The sequence below is a fragment of the Microtus pennsylvanicus genome, chromosome 11 (genome assembly GCF_037038515.1).
Source record: "Microtus pennsylvanicus isolate mMicPen1 chromosome 11, mMicPen1.hap1, whole genome shotgun sequence".
NCBI classification, from domain to species: Eukaryota; Metazoa; Chordata; class Mammalia; order Rodentia; family Cricetidae; genus Microtus; species Microtus pennsylvanicus.
The window spans coordinates 51339410-51359600 of record NC_134589.1 but is presented as its reverse complement, the minus strand read 5'-3'; the positions used below and the strand labels follow the sequence as shown (position 1 = coordinate 51359600).

General features: G+C 52.3%; 1 protein-coding gene across 5 annotated transcripts; it reads left to right on the top strand.

The window, feature by feature from the left end:
• The first annotated feature begins 928 nt into the window (after positions 1-928).
• Positions 929-11027, top strand: Arrb2 (arrestin beta 2). 5 transcript variants are annotated; one of them, XM_075991910.1, is made up of 15 exons: positions 929-1063; positions 5923-5953; positions 6545-6605; positions 6713-6757; positions 6948-7144; positions 7255-7314; positions 7690-7757; positions 7911-8049; positions 8300-8384; positions 8660-8732; positions 8999-9136; positions 9807-9890; positions 9983-10062; positions 10170-10224; positions 10518-11027. In XM_075991910.1, the coding sequence occupies exons 1-15, from the start codon at positions 1041-1043 to the stop codon at positions 10609-10611; spliced, it is 1233 nt and encodes a 410-aa protein (XP_075848025.1). In that variant the 5' UTR covers positions 929-1040; the 3' UTR covers positions 10612-11027. The 5 variants fall into 5 exon arrangements, with proteins under 5 accessions (XP_075848025.1, XP_075848027.1, XP_075848028.1 ...); XM_075991912.1 differs by having other exon boundaries at positions 961-1063; positions 6415-6605; XM_075991911.1 differs by having other exon boundaries at positions 967-1063; positions 5897-5953.
• Positions 11028-20191: the final 9164 nt, after the last annotated feature.

Genomic DNA, 20191 nt, shown 5'->3' with positions numbered 1-20191 from the left:
CCCCACTTCTGCCCATCCTTCAGAACGGCTGTCCTCAAATTTCCTATCCTCCGGAGTGACTGACTGCACTCCACTCCTCCCCCCAAGCTGGCCAAGCGCTTTTAGTTGCTGGATGTTCTGAGTCATGCCTCCATTATAGCATTCCTGGGAGCATAATACCTGTCTCCTATAGCTCAAGGATCCCAGGAAAGTTAGGCCATGGTAATTCATGGTAATTCCCGACGGCTTGGCACAGTGACTAACACAAAATAGAGGGAAGGATGGAGGAACAGAGATGGATGGATTGTGTGGACGCTAGCTGTACGGGTAGATGTAAAGGAGGTGGCAAAGCCTGAGAAAATTTTAAAAGTGACCCTGCAAAAAAATCAGAAAAGATAAATAAATACAGCAGGGGGAGCTGAAGGACCTCAAGAACGCGGGAAGGCGGGCAGAACAAGGCTGCACGCTCAGGGATGAGCAGCACACACTGAAGCAGGCACCATCGTGCAACTGATACGGTTCACCCACGTGTGCAGTGCAGAACCTGGTCGTCAGACCCAGACAGTGCTAGAGCTCATTCCCGTCGCCCCCACTATCTCGTCCCTCCACCCGTTCCCTAAAAGCAAACAAAGGGGAGGGATCCCTGCAGGGCTATGGATACCGAAGGCCAATCAGTTGGCTCTAATCGCCTGGAAGGCGGCCGCCTCCATTTAAAGAGGCCCAATCTGGAGCTAAGGAGTTGAGGAGGGGCGGCGAGATGGGCGGAGACAGAGAGAGAGGGACCGCGCGGAGAGGCGTCCCCAAGGGAGACCGAGGACGGAGGCGTGGGGCGGAGCCAGTCCAGGGAGGGCGGGCAGCGCCGCGGCGCGCGGGATCCGGCTGACGCAGCTGGCCCCGGCTCCCCAAGACCCAGACCCGAGGGGAGGGGAAGGAGGAGAAAGAGCGAGAACGCGCGTGCGCACTGGCGCGGGGAGGAGCGGGGGGGGGGGACCTGGCAGCGGGCAAGAAGGCTGCGAGCGAGCCGCGAACCCGGCGGGCAGAGGGCGGCGAGCGCGCGCACCATGGGGGAAAAACCCGGGACCAGGTATGGGAGGTGGGGCTGTGCTGCGGGGCATGGGCGGCGGCTCGCGGAGGGTGCAGGGATGGTCCCCAGACAAGGACACCCGGCAAGAAACCCGGGGGCCGGACGCCTGGGTCCCTAAAGGGTAGCGGTCCGGGGCCGCAAGCCTAGGTCCTTGAAGATATTGATGTGGGGGTGCGTGCTTGGGTTCCTGCCGAAAGCAAAAGCTGATAGGGATCGGGGAAACCCACGCCTGGGTTCTCACAGAGATGTAGGAGTCGGACTACTGGGTTCTCTGTGCGGGCTGAGATGCAGGGGCGGAGGAAGGAGGAGCAGGTGGCCGGCCCCGAGGGGTTGTGTGCAGGGAGACTGGATGCTGAGAAGGGATTCCCCTAGACTGGTGCCCAACCAATGGAAAGCCTCCTGTCCAATATCCCGCAGTCTGGTTGTTCCCACCTGTCCCGAGGGCCGGATAGCTCTGCTACCAAACTTCAGTCTTCTAGGTTGCTAGGAGCAACAGCTTCTTCTTGAGGGAATAGAGTGCATTAGGGACCCTCGGTGAAATTGGGCTGTATTCCTGTCCCCGGGAGGGGGAAGAGGTAGTATCTGCCCTGGACACACACATCCTCTCCCCGGATGTTTTCTGTGCAATCGAGGCTCCTTCCTTCCACAGATATCAGAGTTCTCTTTTTTTGGTCTATAGCAAAATCCACTTCCTGTTGTGACCCAACAACCCCAAGAGGACAGGGGGTGAATGCTTGAGTTCCAAGGGAGCAAGAGCAAAAGAATGAGTTTGGGTTCTGCCTCATCAAGAATAAGGGCCTGATCCTCAATGGTCACTTCTGCTGCAAAACACTGGATCGACCCTACCACTCCCACTGCCCTTGGGCTATGAGATCTTAGGCTTCTAGGCATCGAGAGGACCAATATCTGAGAGAGATGATCAGAGGGATATTGGCCTCCTGGATTTGAGGTTAAACACTCCAGAGAAAGGGGAAGTCATTTACTTGGGGGAGGCCCCCAAATTTCCGTTGCGTGGTTCAGGAGAGGGACTAGATGGTCCAAAGAGAGACTGCTGACTTGGCATAATTCCCTACAGTCTCATCAAATTCTGGGCCGTAGGAAATGGAGAGAATAGCAGGAAGTACAAAAGGGCATCTGCTTTAGCTAACCCACAGCTGGGCACCTCCCTTTGTAATTCCCTTACTCTGGCTCTTTGGCTAGCCTCAGTGTGTGCCTGCTTCCCTTCCCTAACCTGGCAGCCTGGCAGGAGATAGCCAGGTCAGATGTAGATCGCAGACTCCAGGGCAACTCAGCGAGAGTCACACTGATTGTGGCTGTCACAGCCTTCTGCCAGGGCTTCTAGTAGGAGAAAACATAGGACAGAGGGAAACCAGAAGGAGAAGAGAGGCAGAGCCTAGGTGATGTACTAGCTGTCAGCTCAAACTGGGACCGAAATTAGAATGGTTATTCTAACTGCTACCATGTCCATGTGTGCCTTTATTGCTTGGGGATACTCAGGGGCACCCTGTGAGTTTGTCATGTAACCCTATATGTTTGCCCTGTGATGTATGGACAGCTTGGCCTTTGGGAAGGAGGAAACAGTGGTTTTCCTAGCAGAAGCTAAAAGAGTGAGTTGAAGGAAGGATGGAACCCTGGGCAGTATTTCAGTGTCTTATCTGGGGACCCTTTCCTGGAATTGCTGCTGAGGCAAAGTGCATTAGAAGAGGTAGCATGGTTCTTGGAAATGGCCAGAGCCCTGGGCCACTAGAGAGTTCCCTGTGCTCCCAGTAGTGGGGGGGGTCCCTAGACAGTTCCCTATGCTCCCAGTAGTGAGTGGGGGGGTCCCTAGACAGTTCCCTATGCTCCCAGTAGTGAGTGGGGGGGTCCCTAGACAGTTCCCTATGCTCCCAGTAGTGAGTGTGGGGGCGGTCACTAGACAGTTCCCTATGCTCCCAGTAGTGAGTGTGGGGGCGGTCACTAGACAGTTCCCTATGCTCCCAGTAGTGAGTGGGGGGGGGGGTCACTAGACAGTTCCCTATGCTCCCAGTAGTGAGTGTGGGGGGGTCACTAGACAGTTCCCTATGCTCCCAGTAGTGAGTGGGGGGGTCACTAGAGAGTTCCCTATGCTCCCAGTAGTGAGTGGGGGGGGTCACTAGACAGTTCCCTATGCTCCCAGTAGTGAGTGGGGGGGTCACTAGAGAGTTCCCTATGCTCCCAGTAGTGAGTGGGGGGGTGGTGGTCACTAGACAGTTCCCTATGCTCCCAGTAGTGAGGGGGGGTGGTGGTCACTAGACAGTTCCCTATGCTCCCAGTAGTGAGTGGGTGGGGTGGTCACTAGACAGTTCCCTATGTTCCCAGTAGTGAGTGGGGGGGGGTCACTAGACAGTTCCCTATGCTCCCAGTAGTGAGTGGGGGGGGGGTCACTAGACAGTTCCCTATGCTCCCAGTAGTGAGTGGGGGGGGGGTCACTAGACAGTTCCCTATGCTCCCAGTAGTGAGTGGGGGGGTCACTAGACAGTTCCCTATGCTCCCAGTAGTGAGTGGGGGGGTCCCTAGACAGTTCCCTATGCTCCCAGTAGTGAGTGGGGGGGGTCCCTAGACAGTTCCCTATGCTCCCAGTAGTGAGTGGGGGGGTCACTAGACAGTTCCCTATGCTCCCAGTAGTGAGTGGGGGGGGGGGTCACTAGACAGTTCCCTATGCTCCCAGTAGTGAGTGTGGGGGGGTCACTAGACAGTTCCCTATGCTCCCAGTAGTGAGTGGGGGGGTCACTAGAGAGTTCCCTATGCTCCCAGTAGTGAGTGGGGGGGGTCACTAGACAGTTCCCTATGCTCCCAGTAGTGAGTGGGGGGGTCACTAGAGAGTTCCCTATGCTCCCAGTAGTGAGTGGGGGGGTGGTGGTCACTAGACAGTTCCCTATGCTCCCAGTAGTGAGGGGGGGTGGTGGTCACTAGACAGTTCCCTATGCTCCCAGTAGTGAGTGGGTGGGGTGGTCACTAGACAGTTCCCTATGTTCCCAGTAGTGAGTGGGGGGGGGTCACTAGACAGTTCCCTATGCTCCCAGTAGTGAGTGGGGGGGGGTCACTAGACAGTTCCCTATGCTCCCAGTAGTGAGTGGGGGGGGGGTCACTAGACAGTTCCCTATGCTCCCAGTAGTGAGTGGGGGGGTCACTAGACAGTTCCCTATGCTCCCAGTAGTGAGTGGGGGGGTCCCTAGACAGTTCCCTATGCTCCCAGTAGTGAGTGGGGGGGGTCCCTAGACAGTTCCCTATGCTCCCAGTAGTGAGTGGGGGGGTCACTAGACAGTTCCCTATGCTCCCAGTAGTGAGTGGGGGGGGTCACTAGACAGTTCCCTATGCTCCCAGTAGTGGGTGGGGGGGTCACTAGACAGTTCCCTATGCTCCCAGTAGTGGGTGGGTGGGGGGTCACTAGACAGTTCCTTTTGCTCCCAGAAATAGGTGGGGGGTCACTAGACAGTTCCCTGTGCTCCCAGAAATAGGTGGAGGGTCACTAGAGAGTTCCCTATGCTCCCAGCAATAGGGGGATCACTAGAGAGTTCCCTATGCTCCCAGCAGTGGGGGGGGGTCACTAGACAGTTCCCTGTGCTCCCAGCAATAGGGGGATCACTAGAGAGTTCCCTATGCTCCCAGCAGTGGGGGGAGGTCACTGGACAGTTCCCTGTACTCCCAGAAATGGGTGGGTGGGAGGTCACTAGACAGTTCCCTGTGCTCCCAGCAATGGGTAGGGGGCTCACTGGACAGTTCCCTGTGCTCCCAGCAATAGGGGGTGTCACTAGGCAGTTCCCCGTGCTCCTAGCAGTGGGTGGAGTCTAGGCTTAGATTGTTTCAGTGCCTGTATAGAAAACCCCCTTCGACTGTATAGTCAATGACAGGCCAGTTGAACAATTTAATGGACTTACAGCCAGAGTCGCCTTCCTCAAGTTTATGTCTGAGTCCCACCATGAACATTCTCTGTGACCTTTGGCAGAATTCTTGGCCTCACTATGCTTTGGTTTCTTCGTGGTAAGACAGGAATATCTTGACTTCAGTCATTGGGCTATAAGAGCAGTCACAGTGCAGTTGGAGCACTGCTGGGACCCAGCAAATGTTAGCCAGCATCCTTGTTCTCTCACGGATGCCTGACTGTACAAGATCCCGGGGGTCCCAGCCACAAGTAAAATATAAATAAAATGTGAGAGGAACAAAACGGGGGGCAGGTTATTAAAGTTGAGGCCGAATCTTCACTCTGATGGAGCTGGGGTAAGCCTTGGACGACAAATGATGTCAGAGATGGGGATGTTGGAGGTTCATGAAGTAGTCAGATGTGGCAATGCCTTCAGTAGAAACAACTGAGGGGCCAAGACAAGGCATTGCTCCAGGCGTGACCCCAGGCGTCCTTGAGGCTAGAGGTCAGTTGAAAAGTGGCTTGTTTGATTGGGTATGGTGGGTCACACCTTTTATCCTAGCTTTGAGAGCCAGATGGATCTCACCGTTTGGGCCAGTCTGGTCTACATTATCAAGTTCCAGGCCAGCCAGAGTTACATAGTAAGAACCCCCATCTCAAAAACAAACAAATAAATAAATAGTGTGTTAGGTCTGACCCAGATATTGTGTAGCCATCCAGGGAAGGTCCCCTCAGGGGAGTCTAGATGGTTCCTGGGGTACTGTAGAGGTGGGTCAGACACCAAAGGAGCAGTGTTGGCCCAAACAGTCGGCTTTCAGGGGCTGCCCTGTGGGAAATACTGGGACTTTGTAAGAGGGGGAAGGGTAGAGCAGGGCCCCAGGGTGATTCCACTTCTCAGGCTGGGGAGGGAGAAGCCCTGGTGTGGCGGTCCCTGCCGAGTCTAAGGGAGGCAGTGGGGTCTCCCTTTCTGTTTTGTTAGGGTCTTCAAGAAGTCAAGCCCTAACTGCAAGGTGAGTTACCCACAGCGTTTATCCTTTGATCCTCCCTGCGCCCAACCTACCCCCAGTTGATCCCCTACCCCTAGCTCCCCACTTCCTGTGACAGCTAAAAGCAGACTTCCTTCCCTCCTTAAGCCCCTTGCCACAGTCTGAAGAAGCCACAGGGCTGGGTGGGGACCGGGCTAGGTTCCTAAGCAAGCTTGCATCTCTCCTAGGAACCAACCGAGCGAACTTGGAGCTAGGAAAAATTAATAGTTCCCCAGGCTGTAGCCTGTTTATCTCCGAGCCCTTTGTAGGGACAGCTGCTAACTGCCTGGTCTGAGTGCTCCCTGAAGACATGGGAACACAAATACATGCACATAACACACCTACCCTTGGTTGGTGGGCAGAGGTACAAAAAGTGACCAAAGAAGCAGGTAAAAGCCTAAACGAAAGCTTTACTGAGTCTGGAAACTGCCACTTTCACCTTCCAGTAACACCAGGGGAACCCCACCCCGTGATAACCCAGCCAGGGGGACCCCAAGACAATGCTGTCATCTTTGAGGGCTCTGGTGGCTTGCCACCATCCTCCCCAATTTTCCCTGTGACCCTTGACATCCTCAGCTCACCGTGTACTTGGGCAAGCGCGACTTTGTAGATCACCTGGACAAAGTGGATCCCGTGGGTACGTTTGCCTAGAAGGGGATAGCTCGTCCCCCAAGAGGGGGGGGAGGTTCCTGGCCCTGGGGAAAGGCCCCCTTCAGAAAATGAATCCGTGTCTCCCTTTCCCAGATGGTGTGGTGCTTGTGGATCCTGACTACTTGAAGGACCGCAAAGGTACTAGACCCAAGTCCAGGAACTGGAGGGGAGGCAGGAAGAAGAAGAAATTTGATGGGTTGTCCCAGAGAGGTGGAAGGCTGAAGCAGAAGCAGGGGGTAGGATTCAGGGAAATCTGTCGTGCTGAGGACGGCTGTGGGTGACATGAAGGGGTTACTCCTCATCTCCTCCCCTTCCCCTTAATTTCCAGTGTTTGTGACCCTCACCTGCGCCTTCCGCTATGGCCGAGAAGACCTGGATGTACTGGGCCTGTCTTTCCGCAAAGATCTGTTCATTGCTACGTACCAAGCCTTCCCCCCCATGCCCAACCCACCCCGGCCCCCCACCCGGCTACAGGACCGACTGCTGAAGAAGTTGGGCCAGCATGCCCATCCCTTTTTTTTCACAGTGAGGATGCTCCCCGTTCTCCGAAGGGTGTGGGGCATGGGGCTATGGGACTGATATGGGGTAAGGTACCTGTTACCAGGGACTGAAACCCCCCCTTTTCTCTGCCACAGATACCCCAGAATTTACCCTGCTCCGTCACCCTGCAGCCAGGACCAGAGGACACAGGGAAGGTACGGGAGAGACAACTCTCATAGTCTGTGAACACAACTGGACTTAGCAGAAACACAAAACACGACTAAGCTAGGGGGTGAAGTTCAGGGGGTCCTGAAGACAGGGAAGTGTCCCCAAGGACATAGGTGTTCATGGTGTGGTCACTGCGTCTGGAACATGTGCCTGGGTATGCGGGTTCCTCCATGCACTGCTGTGACCCAGCCTCTGCCAGGTGCCAGGCTAGAAGGAGATGGTGGGGCAAGAGAGTCCCTGTTTCCGTGATGGGGCAAAAGTCCACCCCAAAGGGGAATGAAGCAAGGAGGCAGGAAAGGGTGTGTTGGGAGGGTGGTGACGAAAGCCTGGGGTAAGAGGGGGCCTTTCCTCTCCTTCCCAAGGCCTGCGGAGTCGACTTTGAGATCCGTGCCTTCTGTGCCAAATCCCTGGAAGAAAAAAGCCACAAAAGGTGAGAGAAACAACTTTTCTCTCTGGGGTAACCACTCCCTCCCAGTCTCACGGGACCCCAGACCCCTGTGGGAGGTAGGAATCTGAGTTGGATTGTGGTGTCTTGAAACTGACCTTTCCCCTCCTCCAACAACCCCCCTCCACACACACGTAGGAACTCTGTGCGGCTCATCATCAGAAAGGTGCAGTTTGCTCCAGAGACGCCCGGCCCCCAGCCCTCAGCTGAAACCACACGCCACTTCCTCATGTCTGATCGGAGGTCCCTGCATCTAGAGGCTTCCCTGGACAAAGAGGTGAGGTGTGAGAGGGTGACAGAGATGCCACAAAGCAGGCCAGAGTCTGGGGGAGGGGGGAGGGGTGAAGCCACAGGCAGGATGGCGGTTTGGAATTTTTTTTTTTTTTAAAGACCCGTTGCCTCACTTTTGGGGTGGAGGTGCTAAGAGCCAGGGTGGGGGTGGGGTAGAGCAGCCTCTGTCAGGGAGTCCCCAGGTTGGAGCCAGTGAAAAACACATGCAAGCTATGTAATCCCCCTCCCTTCAAAAGCTGTACTACCACGGAGAGCCACTCAATGTCAACGTCCATGTCACCAACAACTCCGCCAAGACCGTCAAGAAGATCAGAGTCTCTGGTAGGAGGTGGGGGTGGGCACGGGCTTGGGAAGGACGGCCCTGCTTACAAGGGGCTTCTGCCTCTCTGTCAGCCCAGGCCTTACCCCAGTGTGGGGGAGCTACCAGGCCGGAAAGAATTTTGTCTGTTCCAGGATGGTGCGCCCTAGTGTTTATTATAGAAGGGCTGTTGGCCAGGGGCAGGAGGTGGGGGTGTGCTGCCCCTCAGTGGGGTTCACACCGTGTAGTCTGGAGTTGCGGGGCAGTAATAGTCTATACTTGGTCCCCCGCCCCACAGTGAGACAGTATGCCGACATTTGCCTCTTCAGCACCGCACAGTACAAGTGCCCCGTGGCTCAGCTTGAGCAAGAGTGAGTATGGAGGGGTGTGGGACCCAAGTTCAGGGGAGAGTGTGAGCAGGCAGAATCCTTCAGAGCCCCTCTCTCCTCTAAGGGTGTCCTCTGTAGCCAGGGGCTCCAGGCTGTTAACTGTCTTGAACAGGTTGAGTCAGAACCCACCCCTCATGATCTGAGCCCAGATGGACGGTGCAGGAGGAGATACTGCCTGAGGGTGGTGAGGGGATCCTTCCCCAGCCTGGTCTCTCCAAGGATCTTGTTCCCTTGTCCCCAAACCCCAGTGACCAGGTGTCTCCCAGTTCCACATTCTGCAAGGTGTACACCATCACCCCGCTGCTCAGCGACAACCGGGAGAAGCGTGGCCTCGCCCTCGACGGGCAGCTCAAGCATGAAGACACCAACTTGGCTTCCAGCACCATGTGAGGGCGGGGCTGGCAGACTGGGAGACAGGGTGGGGGGGGAGTGGGGAGGTGTGTTTCGTTCAATGCAGGCCGTGTGCCAGGCTCTGTCCTAGGTGCCAGGGACGTATCGGTGAACAGAAGTGACAGAGACCTCTCACATTCTAAGGAAGGGAAGACAATCAGATAAATGATAAACTAGATAGCATGTTAGGAACAAGTGTTAAGTGGGGAAGCAAGCCGAGCAGGAGGGATGAGGTAGAGAAAGGGGCAGGCTGTGTGGATGTAAAGAGATCGGCCAGAGAGGGTAAATGCTGAAGGACCCAGGGGGAAGAGGCATTGTGGATGTGCGAGCAAACAGAGCTCCAGGCAGAGAGAACTGCAAGCTTAAAGACTCAGGTAGGATGGTCCCCAGGGTGTGTGAGGAATTGTGATGTGTCACTATGACCTTGGGCACCTGTTGCCCCAGAAGGCCAGAGTGGGTACACGCTACACCGCCACACAGGCCCACACGGTGAGAGGGGACCACACGAAGAGAAGTAGGTGAGAGAAAGCCGCACACATCAAAGCCCCCGTGACTGGCACAGAGTTCTGCCTGGAGGAATGCCACGGGCCTGCCTTGGCATGGCTTCGCAGTTGATGCTGCGGGAGCCCTGGATCCTTGACCCTGCTCCCCTCCTCCCGATTGCAGAGTGAAGGAGGGAGCCAACAAGGAGGTGCTGGGGATCCTGGTGTCCTATAGAGTCAAGGTGAAGCTGGTGGTGTCTCGAGGCGGGTGAGTAGGGGGACAGCCTGGTCTTGTGGCACTCTGTGGTTCTGTGGGTTTGTGGTGGTGGTCCTCTTCATGCCGCCCCTCTCCCTCCCCAGGGATGTCTCCGTGGAGCTGCCTTTTGTTCTCATGCACCCCAAGCCCCATGACCACATCACCCTTCCCAGACCCCAGTCAGGTGAGCATTCTCCTCTCTGAGCCCCACAGAGAGGGACTGAGGCAGGGCCAGTGGGGAAATGACCATCCTTTCGGTACCCATCCACCCACTCCCTCTCTGCCCTTCAGCGCCCCGGGAAACAGATGTCCCCGTGGATACCAACCTCATCGAATTTGATACCAAGTAAGTAACACTCCCTGCCTTGATCCTCTAGGACAGAGATTCCCATATCCTTAAATCCACCTTCGTACCTTGTGGGTGTTTCCTTCTGGTGGGAGAGACTGGTAGAAGTGTCAGATCGGATGACTCAGCCTGTTGAGGCTGCCACTTATGCCCCTTGTCTCCTGTGAACCTCTCTGATTCCAGCACCGCTCAAGCGCCTGACTCTAGGATGGGGTGGGGGCGAGGGGAGCAGAGTGGGAAGCCCAAGGGACAGTCAGAAGCCCTTACCTCGTCTACTCCTTGTTGTCGCCAAGCTACGCCACGGACGACGACATTGTGTTCGAGGACTTTGCCCGGCTTCGGCTGAAGGGGATGAAGGATGACGACTGTGATGACCAGTTCTGCTAGGAAAAGAGGCTGGGAGAGGCAGTGGCAGGACCAAGGTCCCACTGTCGTTCCGGGTGTGGGGTCCCAGCCTCTCCTCCTCCCCCATCCACCCAGGATTCGCACTGGACCCATGACTTGTTGAAAGCGGGCATTAATCTTCTGCCTTCAGCGCTGCTGCCCTGGCCCTGCTCCCTAGGGTGGCAAGCTGTGTGCACACCTAAAGTTTTGGGAAGGAAACACTGAAAATGAGGAGTGATTGTAGAGAAAAGTAGTAGAAAGAACTCCCACATTCCGCCTCGTACCAACCCGCCCCCCCCCCCCCCAGTCACCACTTCTGCCTCCCAGTCCTTGAAGATGAGACTTTGCTGGGGGAGAGGGTGAGGCCGTTTCTTTGTTTCTGAGCACAGGGAAGAAATAAACCTTTGAATAGGCCTGAGTGTGCGCGTGTTTCCTCCGCAGCGTTTGAGGGCTGCACAGTGCGCCTGCCCGTCCGTGATGCTTTTCTCTACGTCTGCAGGGTACCTCCCATGGGTTATCAATAAATGTTTGCTGGATGACGGTGCTGTGCCTGTGTCCCAAGGTAAATATTGAAACTTGATGTGGTTGGCGCACACTCCAGTGGAGAGCTTGGTAGAGCCACAAAGTCAACTTAGTCATCTACAGGGAAAAGGGTAACTTCCCTGAAGGTCCTGGGAACTGGGCGGGGCGGGCTCCTTTCGGTTGAAGCTGGCAACAGGCGACCACATTGTGACCTTGTTAGGTTTGTCTTTGCTGTTCCTTCTGGTTTGTGAAGTCTGCTTCTGGACTGGGTGACCACATCTGCATGCCTCCCCTGACAGATGCCATATGAGCAACATCAGAAAGAGTCACTGTGGGCCAGAGCCAGGCCGGGTAGGAAGGAGCTATTCTCACCTCCCACGTCACCCACTGCAGCTCCTGCAGGTGACCTTTCTGTCCTAGTCAGGGTTACTGTTGCTGTGGTGAAGCACCATGACCAAAGCAAGTTGGGAGGAAGGGCTTTATTTGGCTTACTCTTTCACACCATAGCCCATCATTGAAGGCAGTCGGGACAGGGACTTAAACAGTAGGAACCTGGAGACAGGAGCTGATGCATGGGCCATGGAGGGGTGCTGCTTACTGACTTGCTCTCTGTGACTTGCTCAGTGTGCTTTTTTTTTAAATAATTTATTTTTATTTTATGTGCACTGGTGTTTTGCCTTCATGTATGTTTGTGTGAGGATGCTGGATCCCCTGAAACTGGAGTCAAAGACAGTTGTGAGCTGCCATGTGGATGCTAGGAATTGAACTCAGGTCCTCTGGGAGAGTAGCCAGTCCTCTTATCTGCTGAGCCATTTCTGCAGTCCCTCAGTGTGCTTTTTTCTGGAACCCAGGAACACCTGCCCAGGGGTAACAACACCCACAGTGGGCTGAGCCCTCCCTCATTGATGACTAAGAAAAAGCCCTACATGCCTGTCTATACCCTGATCTTACAGAGGTATTTTCTCCTCTCCGGTGGCCCTAGCTTGTATCAAGTTGACATAAACTTAGCCAGAATGCCTTTCTAAAGGCTCCATTCTATGAACAACCCTGACCTACATCCCTGCTGTGTGCCAAGCATGGTATAAGGGCATACGATCTATAAGTCACTCCCTGTGTCCCAAGAACGGGAACTGAGAATGCATCAGTGAGCTGTAGGTTGGGATTGGGGGATGATTCCCCTGGAGGAAGTGATCTTCAAGCAGAGAACTGAAAATGAGTTAGGGGACGTACAAGGATAGACATTTGGGACCATGGCAAAGCCTCACATGAAGGCTGGAAGGTGTGTAGAAACTCAGATCACAGACCTGAGCAGCCAACAAGAAGTGAGGTATATTTTGTTGAGGCAGAGGGAAGCAGCTTACATGGGCACTGGTCTGTGTTGAAGCTCATGAAATCGTAATTAAATCATCATTTATCCACAATCCACAGGTTTTAATTGTGGCCTGAATGTCACTGACCTTGCTTAGCCGATCCCAGGCCATCGCCCCTACCCATGCTGGGTTTGTCACAAAAGGAACTAGACCCCTTTAATCTTTGCCTCCAATGTCCCTGACTCCTGTGATTCTGCTCCTTGACCGTTAAGGTCATGGACATAGCTTCACCAGGAAAACCGGTCCTCTGGGAGGCAAGATAAAGATCCAGAATTAGGTTCTTCAGTCTCAGGTCCTAAGTCAGAAGATTCAGAGGATGCCGGGCGGTGGTGGCGCACATCTTTAATCCCAGCACTTGGGAGGCAGAGGCAGGCGGATCTCTGAGTTCAAGACCAGCCTGGTCTACAAGAGCTAGTTCCAGGACAGGCTCCAAAACCACAGAGAAACCCTGTCTCGAAAAAGCAAAAAAAAAAAAAAAAAAAAAAAAAATCAGAGGAAAAATGCATCACTGGGTTGGAGAAATGATGCCTAAAAAAAATAAAAATGTTACGTTTTCAGTGCTGTTTAGAAGGCAATCCACACAGATGGTTAAAAAAAAAATCTTCGCAGTATAAAATGGTAAATAGTGAACAAGCAAGCTCCCTCCTGACCCATCCCGGCCCTGATTGTCTCTTTCCTACCAACCACCACCATCCTTGTTTATTCAAAGACTGGTCTTTGTATTGAGTCACACGTAAGCAGGCTTTCTGTACTCACTGCCTCATCTCAGATACAAGGGGCAGCAAACTGTGAGCTCAGCTACATCAGGCTACATCTGGGGAGCATTGATAGTGCTGCCCAGAAGGGGCTTCCGAAGCCCTGCTCCGGCCACCCTTCCTGTTAAAGAGCAGCTGCCAGCTACTAGCTGATGCCATTTGTTACTGGTTTCCTGTGGGCATTCTGAATGTTTTCAGTTCAGTTTTGTAATAGTTCCTCCTACAGATCCGTCTTTCCAGACGTGTAGCGTATACTCTAGCACAGCCCTGAAAGGAAGGTTGCAGGCTGGAGAGATGGCTCAGCAGTTCAAGGGCATGGACTGCTCCTGCAGAAGATCCGAGTCTGGTTCCCAGCACTCATGTCAGGCAGCTTACAAGAGACTAGAACCTCCAACTCCCAGGGGTCTGATTCTCTCTTCTGGCCTCGATGGCACTTTTGTTCATGCGCACATAACTTTCACATAGACACACATATATAAACATTTAAAAAAAAGGTACTGGGTCAGAGAGGGTGAACATATCTCTAATCATGTTAGTGCAGGTGAAATGCAGTATTACCTGTCTCATTTTTATTTATTTGTTTATTGATTTGAGACAGGGTTTCATTACATAGCCCTGTCTGTCCTGATACTCACTGTATAGACCAGGCTGGCCTTAAACTCACAGATCTGCCTGCCTCTGCCTCCTGAGTGCTAGGATGAAAAGCAAATGCCACCATGCCCAGCTTTTTTTTTTCTTTAATGTGTATGAGTGTTTTGCTTGTGCGTATATATCACATATGTGTAGTACTCATGATGAGAGTATCAGATCCCCTGGGATTGGAATCACGTGTGTGTGGTACTCATGGGGAGGGTGTGAAATCCCCTGGGATTGGAATCACATATGAGCAGTACTCATGGTAGGGGTGTCAGATCCCCAGGACTGGAGTCATATGTGTGGTACTCACGGTGAGGGTGTCAGATCCCCAGGACTGGAGTCACATATGTGTGGTACTCATGGTGAATCTGTCAGATCCCCTGGGACTGGAGTCACATATGTGTGGTACTCATGGTGAAGCTGTCAGATCCCCTGGGACTGGAGTCACATATGTGTGGTACTCATGGTGAGGGTGTCAGATCCCCTAGGACTGGAGTCACTTATGTGTGGTACTCACGGTGAGGGTGTCAGATCCCCTAGGACTGGAGTCACATATGTGTGGTACTCATGGTGAGGGTGTCAGATCCCCAGGACTGGAGTCATATGTGTGGTACTCACGGTGAGGGTGTCAGATCCCCAGGACTGGAGTCACATATGTGCGGTACTCATGGTGAGGGTGTCAGATCCCCTAGGACTGGAGTCATATGTGTGGTACTCATGGTGAGGGTGTCAGATCCCCAGGACTGGAGTCACATATGTGTGGTACTCATGGTGAGGGTGTCAGATCCCCAGGACTGGAGTCACATATGTGTGGTACTCATGGTGAAGCTGTCAGATCCCCTGGGACTGGAGTCACATATGTGTGGTACTCATGGTGAGGGTGTCAGATCCCCTGAAACTGGAGTCACATATGTGTGGTACTCATGGTGAGGGTGTCATATCCCTTGAAACTGGAGTCACATATGTGTGGTACTCACGGTGAGGGTGTGAAATCCCCTGGGATTGGAATCACATATGAGCAGTACTCATGGTAGGGGTGTCAGATCCCCAGGACTGGAGTCATATGTGTGGTACTCACGGTGAGGGTGTCAGATCCCCAGGACTGGAGTCACATATGTGTGGTACTCATGGTGAGGGTGTCAGATCCCCAGGACTGGAGTCACATATGTGCGGTACTCATGGTGAGGGTGTCAGATCCCCTAGGACTGGAGTCATATGTGTGGTACTCATGGTGAGGGTGTCAGATCCCCTGAAACTGGAGTCACATATGTGTGGTACTCATGGTGAGGGTGTCATATCCCTTGAAACTGGAGTCACATATGTGTGGTACTCACGGTGAGGGTGTCAGATCCCCTAGGACTGGAGTCACATATGTGTGGTACTCATGGGGAGGGTGTGAAATCCCCTGGGATTGGAATCACATATGAGCAGTACTCATGGTAGGGGTGTCAGATCCCCAGGACTGGAGTCACATATGTGCGGTACTCATGGTGAGGGTGTCAGATCCCCTAGGACTGGAGTCATATGTGTGGTACTCATGGTGAGGGTGTCAGATCCCCTGAAACTGGAGTCACATATGTGTGGTACTCACGGTGAGGGTGTCAGATCCCCTAGGACTGGAGTCACATATGTGTGGTACTCACGGTGAGGGTGTCAGATCCCCTAGGACTGGAGTCACATATGTGTGGTACTCATGGTGAGGGTGTCAGATCCCCTGGGACTGGAATCACGTATGTGCGGTACTCATGGTGAGGGTGTCAGATCCCCTGGGACCTGAGTTACAGGCCGCTATGAGCTGCCAGGTAAGAGTGAGAATCAAACCTGCGTTTTCTGAAAGAGCAGTCATTGCTTTGGGCCTCTGAGTCATCTCACCTGCCCCAAGTATTACCAATCTCAAGTTACATTTTTTTATTTTTATTTTTTTTATTTTTATTTTAATTTTTTTTTGGTTTTTTCGAGACAGGGTTTCTCTGTGGCTTTGGAGCCTGTCCTGGAACTAGCTCTGTAGACCAGGCTGGTCTCGAACTCACAGAGATCCGCCTGCCTCTGCCTCCCGAGTGCTGGGATTAAAGGCGTGCGCCACCACCGCCCGGCACATTTTTTTATTATGACTGAAAATAAACCCAACTTTCTGAGCTGTGACAGTCTTTTATTTCTTTTAGGGGATTGGGTAAGTGGAGCAGTGCTGGTCTCAAACACAGGCACTTGAGTGTGCTAGGCAAGTGAGCTACATCCATCCGCAGACTCCTTGAGTAGATGAAAAGCTCCTGAGGGTCTAGCAAATCGAGCTGGAGAAACGGTGCAGTGGCTAAAGGTGCTTATTATGCAAGCCTTTAATCTCTGCACTCTGGAGGCAGGGGCAGGTGGATCTCAGTGAGCTCGAGGTCTGGTCTACAAGAGCGAGTTCCAGGACAGCCAGGACTGTTACACAGAGAAGCCCTGTCTCGAAAAACCAGGAAAAAAGACAAAAGATGTTCATTATCAATCTTGAGGACCCAAGTGCAATGCCCAGAACATACAAGGCAAATTGTCCTCTGACCTCCACACACGAACCATGGCACATGCACACACACGCATGTAATACAAATTTTATAGACTACAACACAATCATGCCATGTAAACTAATCAAATCTCAGATGAGCACTGCATGTTTTCTCCCATGTGTGGAAAGGTAGCATAGAAAAGGACTGATAGATAAGAAGGGGCCCAGGGGCAAAGGGGCTAGGAGGGTAATAAGGCAGCGGATATGGTCAAAACGCATCACATATGTGCATGAATGGTGTAATGAAGCCCATTATTGCACACAATAAACTGGGCATGATGACACACCTGTAATCCCCATTCTTGGGAATCAAAGGCAGAACTGCCTCAAATTTGGGGCTAGGCTAATCTAAGTTGAGAGTTCCAGGACAGCCAGAAACACACAGCGAGACCCAATCTACAAAACAAAGATGTGCTGGGCGTGGGTGGTGTCTGCAGAAGCAGCAAACCTCTGTGAGTTCAAGGCCAGCTAGAGCAACAGAGGGAGAGCCCGTCTCAAAGAAATAGCAAATGAATGGCGCACAGGCGCACACATGAACAATAACGCGTACACAAATGAAGGCTGGAGTACAGCTCGGCACCAGAGCCCTGTCCAGGCCTTGTATATCCTGCCCAATCCCCAGCCTGAGAGAGAACAGGCAGGAGGCTGGGTTCCTGCGCGCCTTGGCAGAGTGTGTGCCTGGCATGCCCAGAGCACAAGAAAGGAAGGCGGGCTGAGGGGAGAAGGAGAAATGGACACCGTAGTGTGTGGTATTTTTCCCGGTTTTCGACAGCTTCTTCTCTTTTTGTTGTTTGTTTGTTTGTTTGTTTTTCCAAGACAGGGTTTCTCTTTGTAACAGTCTGGCTGTCCTGGAACCCAACTAGCCTCGAACTCACAGGGATCCACCTGCCTCCGCTTCCCAGTGTTGGGACTGAAGGTGTGCACCACCACCGCCTGGCTGCGTCTTCTGCATTTGTAGCTCGTTCCCTTTTTATTTTATTTTAGAGCACATGGTGTGTGACATCGTTTGATACTCCAGTGTCGTACAGCTCTCACCTGTGTCTAGTTCCAAAACATTTCTGTTGTCTGTTTTGAGACAAGGTCTCCACTCTGTAGCCCAGACTGGCTTGAGCCGCAGGCTTCAGAGCGCCGAGTGTACACTTCCTTCTGATATTATTAGTGATGCGTACACTTTTATTTTGAGGTACACATCTGTAGTCATTTTCAACTGGCTTCTGTCATAAAGCCTTTGCCCTTCTGTTTGCTCATGACTTGACACTTAAGTTCTTTCAGGTCACACACCAAGATCTTATCAACCACTAGCTCATTGGCTCACTCGGTTTCTCCTCCTTTCACAACTCAACCCTCACCCCCAGATCCATCATCCACCCCCACTCTTTGGTCTAACAGCAGGGGCAGTGATTGGCTGGTGTATACTGCCAAGGGCAGGAGTCACATGACCACACTTAACTTGTTCACTCAACACATATATTTGAAAACATAGGTTCTGACGCTGTGCTGAGCAGGGCAGAGATCTAGGACCACCAAATATTCAATAGTCTCAGCTCGGGAGGCAGAGGCAGGTGGATCTCTGTGAGTTCGAGGTCAGCCTGGTCTACATGGGAGCTCCAGGACAGGCTCCAAATCTACAGAGAAATCCTATCTTGAGCAAAGCAAAGCAAAACAAAACAAAAAGTCTCTAACCTAGGCTGGGCATTAAATAAATACCTAACAACTCACTAACTCCTCCCCTGCTCCCCGCTACCTCCTCCCCACTGCCCGCTACCTCCTCCCCTGCTCCCATACCACTGATTTTACACCTGCCTCATGCTCAGTAACTTCTCCACTTTTTCCAGACTAGGAGAGAGAGGGAGGGGGGAGGGAAGGGGAAGAGGAGATGGGAAAAGAGGGGAGAGGAGGAGGGGATGAGAGGGGAGGGGAGAGAAGAGAAGAGAAAAAGGAAAAAGCATGAATGAGCTCAGCATCCCACCTCCATCTCTGCTCCATCTCCCCCTTGTCTCCTGGATCTTGATTCATCAAACCACCCCCTTCTTTTCAACCTCGGTCTCTACTGGCTTGTCCTCTAAGGGAAATAAACGCAGGCCAGTACCTTCTACTGAAGGAACGGGAAAATAGAGAGCATTGAGAGGACTCAGGGAAGAAAGCAAGGAGGGGGAAAAAAAGAAAAAAAACCCTCTTCTCCACTCCCAAGTCTCTTTCACAGAAAAGGATATCTCGATTTCCTCTCTCACTTTTCTGTTTTTAGTTTGGTTTGATTTTTGTTGTTGTTGTTTTATTTTTAAACTTTATTTGTATTTTATGTGTATGGGTGGCTTGCATGAATGTGTGTGTACCACATGCATGTGGTGTTGATGGAGATGAGAAGAGGGTGTTGGATCTCTTGGGACTGGAGTTATGGTTGGCTGTGAGCCACTATGCAGGTGCTGGGAATCAAACCTGGGTCCTCTGGAAGAGTAGTTAACTGCTGAGTCTTCTCTTAATCCCTTGGTTTGATTTTTTTGAGACAAGTAGATGAGGCTAGCCTTGAACTCACCTTCCTCCTACCTCTGCCTTCCAAATGCTTGGATTTAGTATCAAGCTTGGTCCTTTTTTAAAATTAACTTTTTATTTTCAAAGTAACAAGTACAGACCTCTTAAGGCAACAGATAAGGGCTGGAGGTCTACCTTAGGGATAGTGTTTTTCTGGCACATACAAGACCCTGAGTTCATCCACAGCACCATATACACACAGAACAAAGCCATAAGGTGCTGGAATATTCTTTAGTGTGGGTGGTTGTGGGTGTGTTTGCTTGGGTTTGTTTTTGTTGTGTTTGGTTGTTGGGTTTTTGTTTGCTTGTTTGGTTGACTGGGTTTGGTTTTTCTTTTTTGTTTGTTTGTTTTTTCAAGACAGGGTTTCTCTGTGTAACAGCCCAAGCTGTCCTGGAACTAGCTCTTGTAGACCAGGCTGGCCTCTAACTCACAGAGATCCACCTGCCTCTGCCTCTCGAGTGCTGGGATTAAAGGCGTGCACCACCATTGCTTAGCAAACAGTAAATCATGTTTTCTTTTTTTTTGGTTTTTGTTTTGTTTTTTATTTTGGTTTTGGTTTTTTTTGAGACAGGGTTTTTCTGTATATTCCTGACTATCCTGGAACTTGCTCTTAGTTCAGGCTGGCCTCGAACTCACAGAGATCCTCCTGTCTCTGCCCCTGCCTCCCTAGGATTAAAGGTGTGTGCCATGTTTGATTTTTTTTCTTTTTGTTTTGTTTTTGTTTTGTTTTTTCGAGACAGGGTTTCTCTGTGGTTTTGGAGCCTGTCCTGGAACTAGCTCTTGTAGACCAGGCTGGTCTCGAACTCACAGAGATCTGCCTGCCTCTACCTCCCAAGTGCTGGGATTAAAGGCGTGCACCACCACCACAGGGCTTGGTTTGTTTTTTACTTAGTGTCTCATTATATAGCTCTAGCTGTCCTGGAACTCCCTGTGTAGACTAGGTTAGCCTCAAACTCATATAGATCTGCCTGCTTCTGCCTCCTGAGTTCTGGGGTTAAAGGTGTGCACCACCACACCCAGCAGCTATGAGGTTTTAACAAGAAGAAGAGTAGGCCCCTGATTTCTTTGTCCTTTGAGGGAACAACTCTCTCCACCTCCTTCAGACGTTTCTGGGGACAGTCACCCCACATCTCTGAACATACCCGTTTTGCTCCTTCTTGACTTCTGCTTTCAGCATCATCTAGCGGATGCCCCGCTGTGACACCACGACACAATGCTGTCATCTGCAA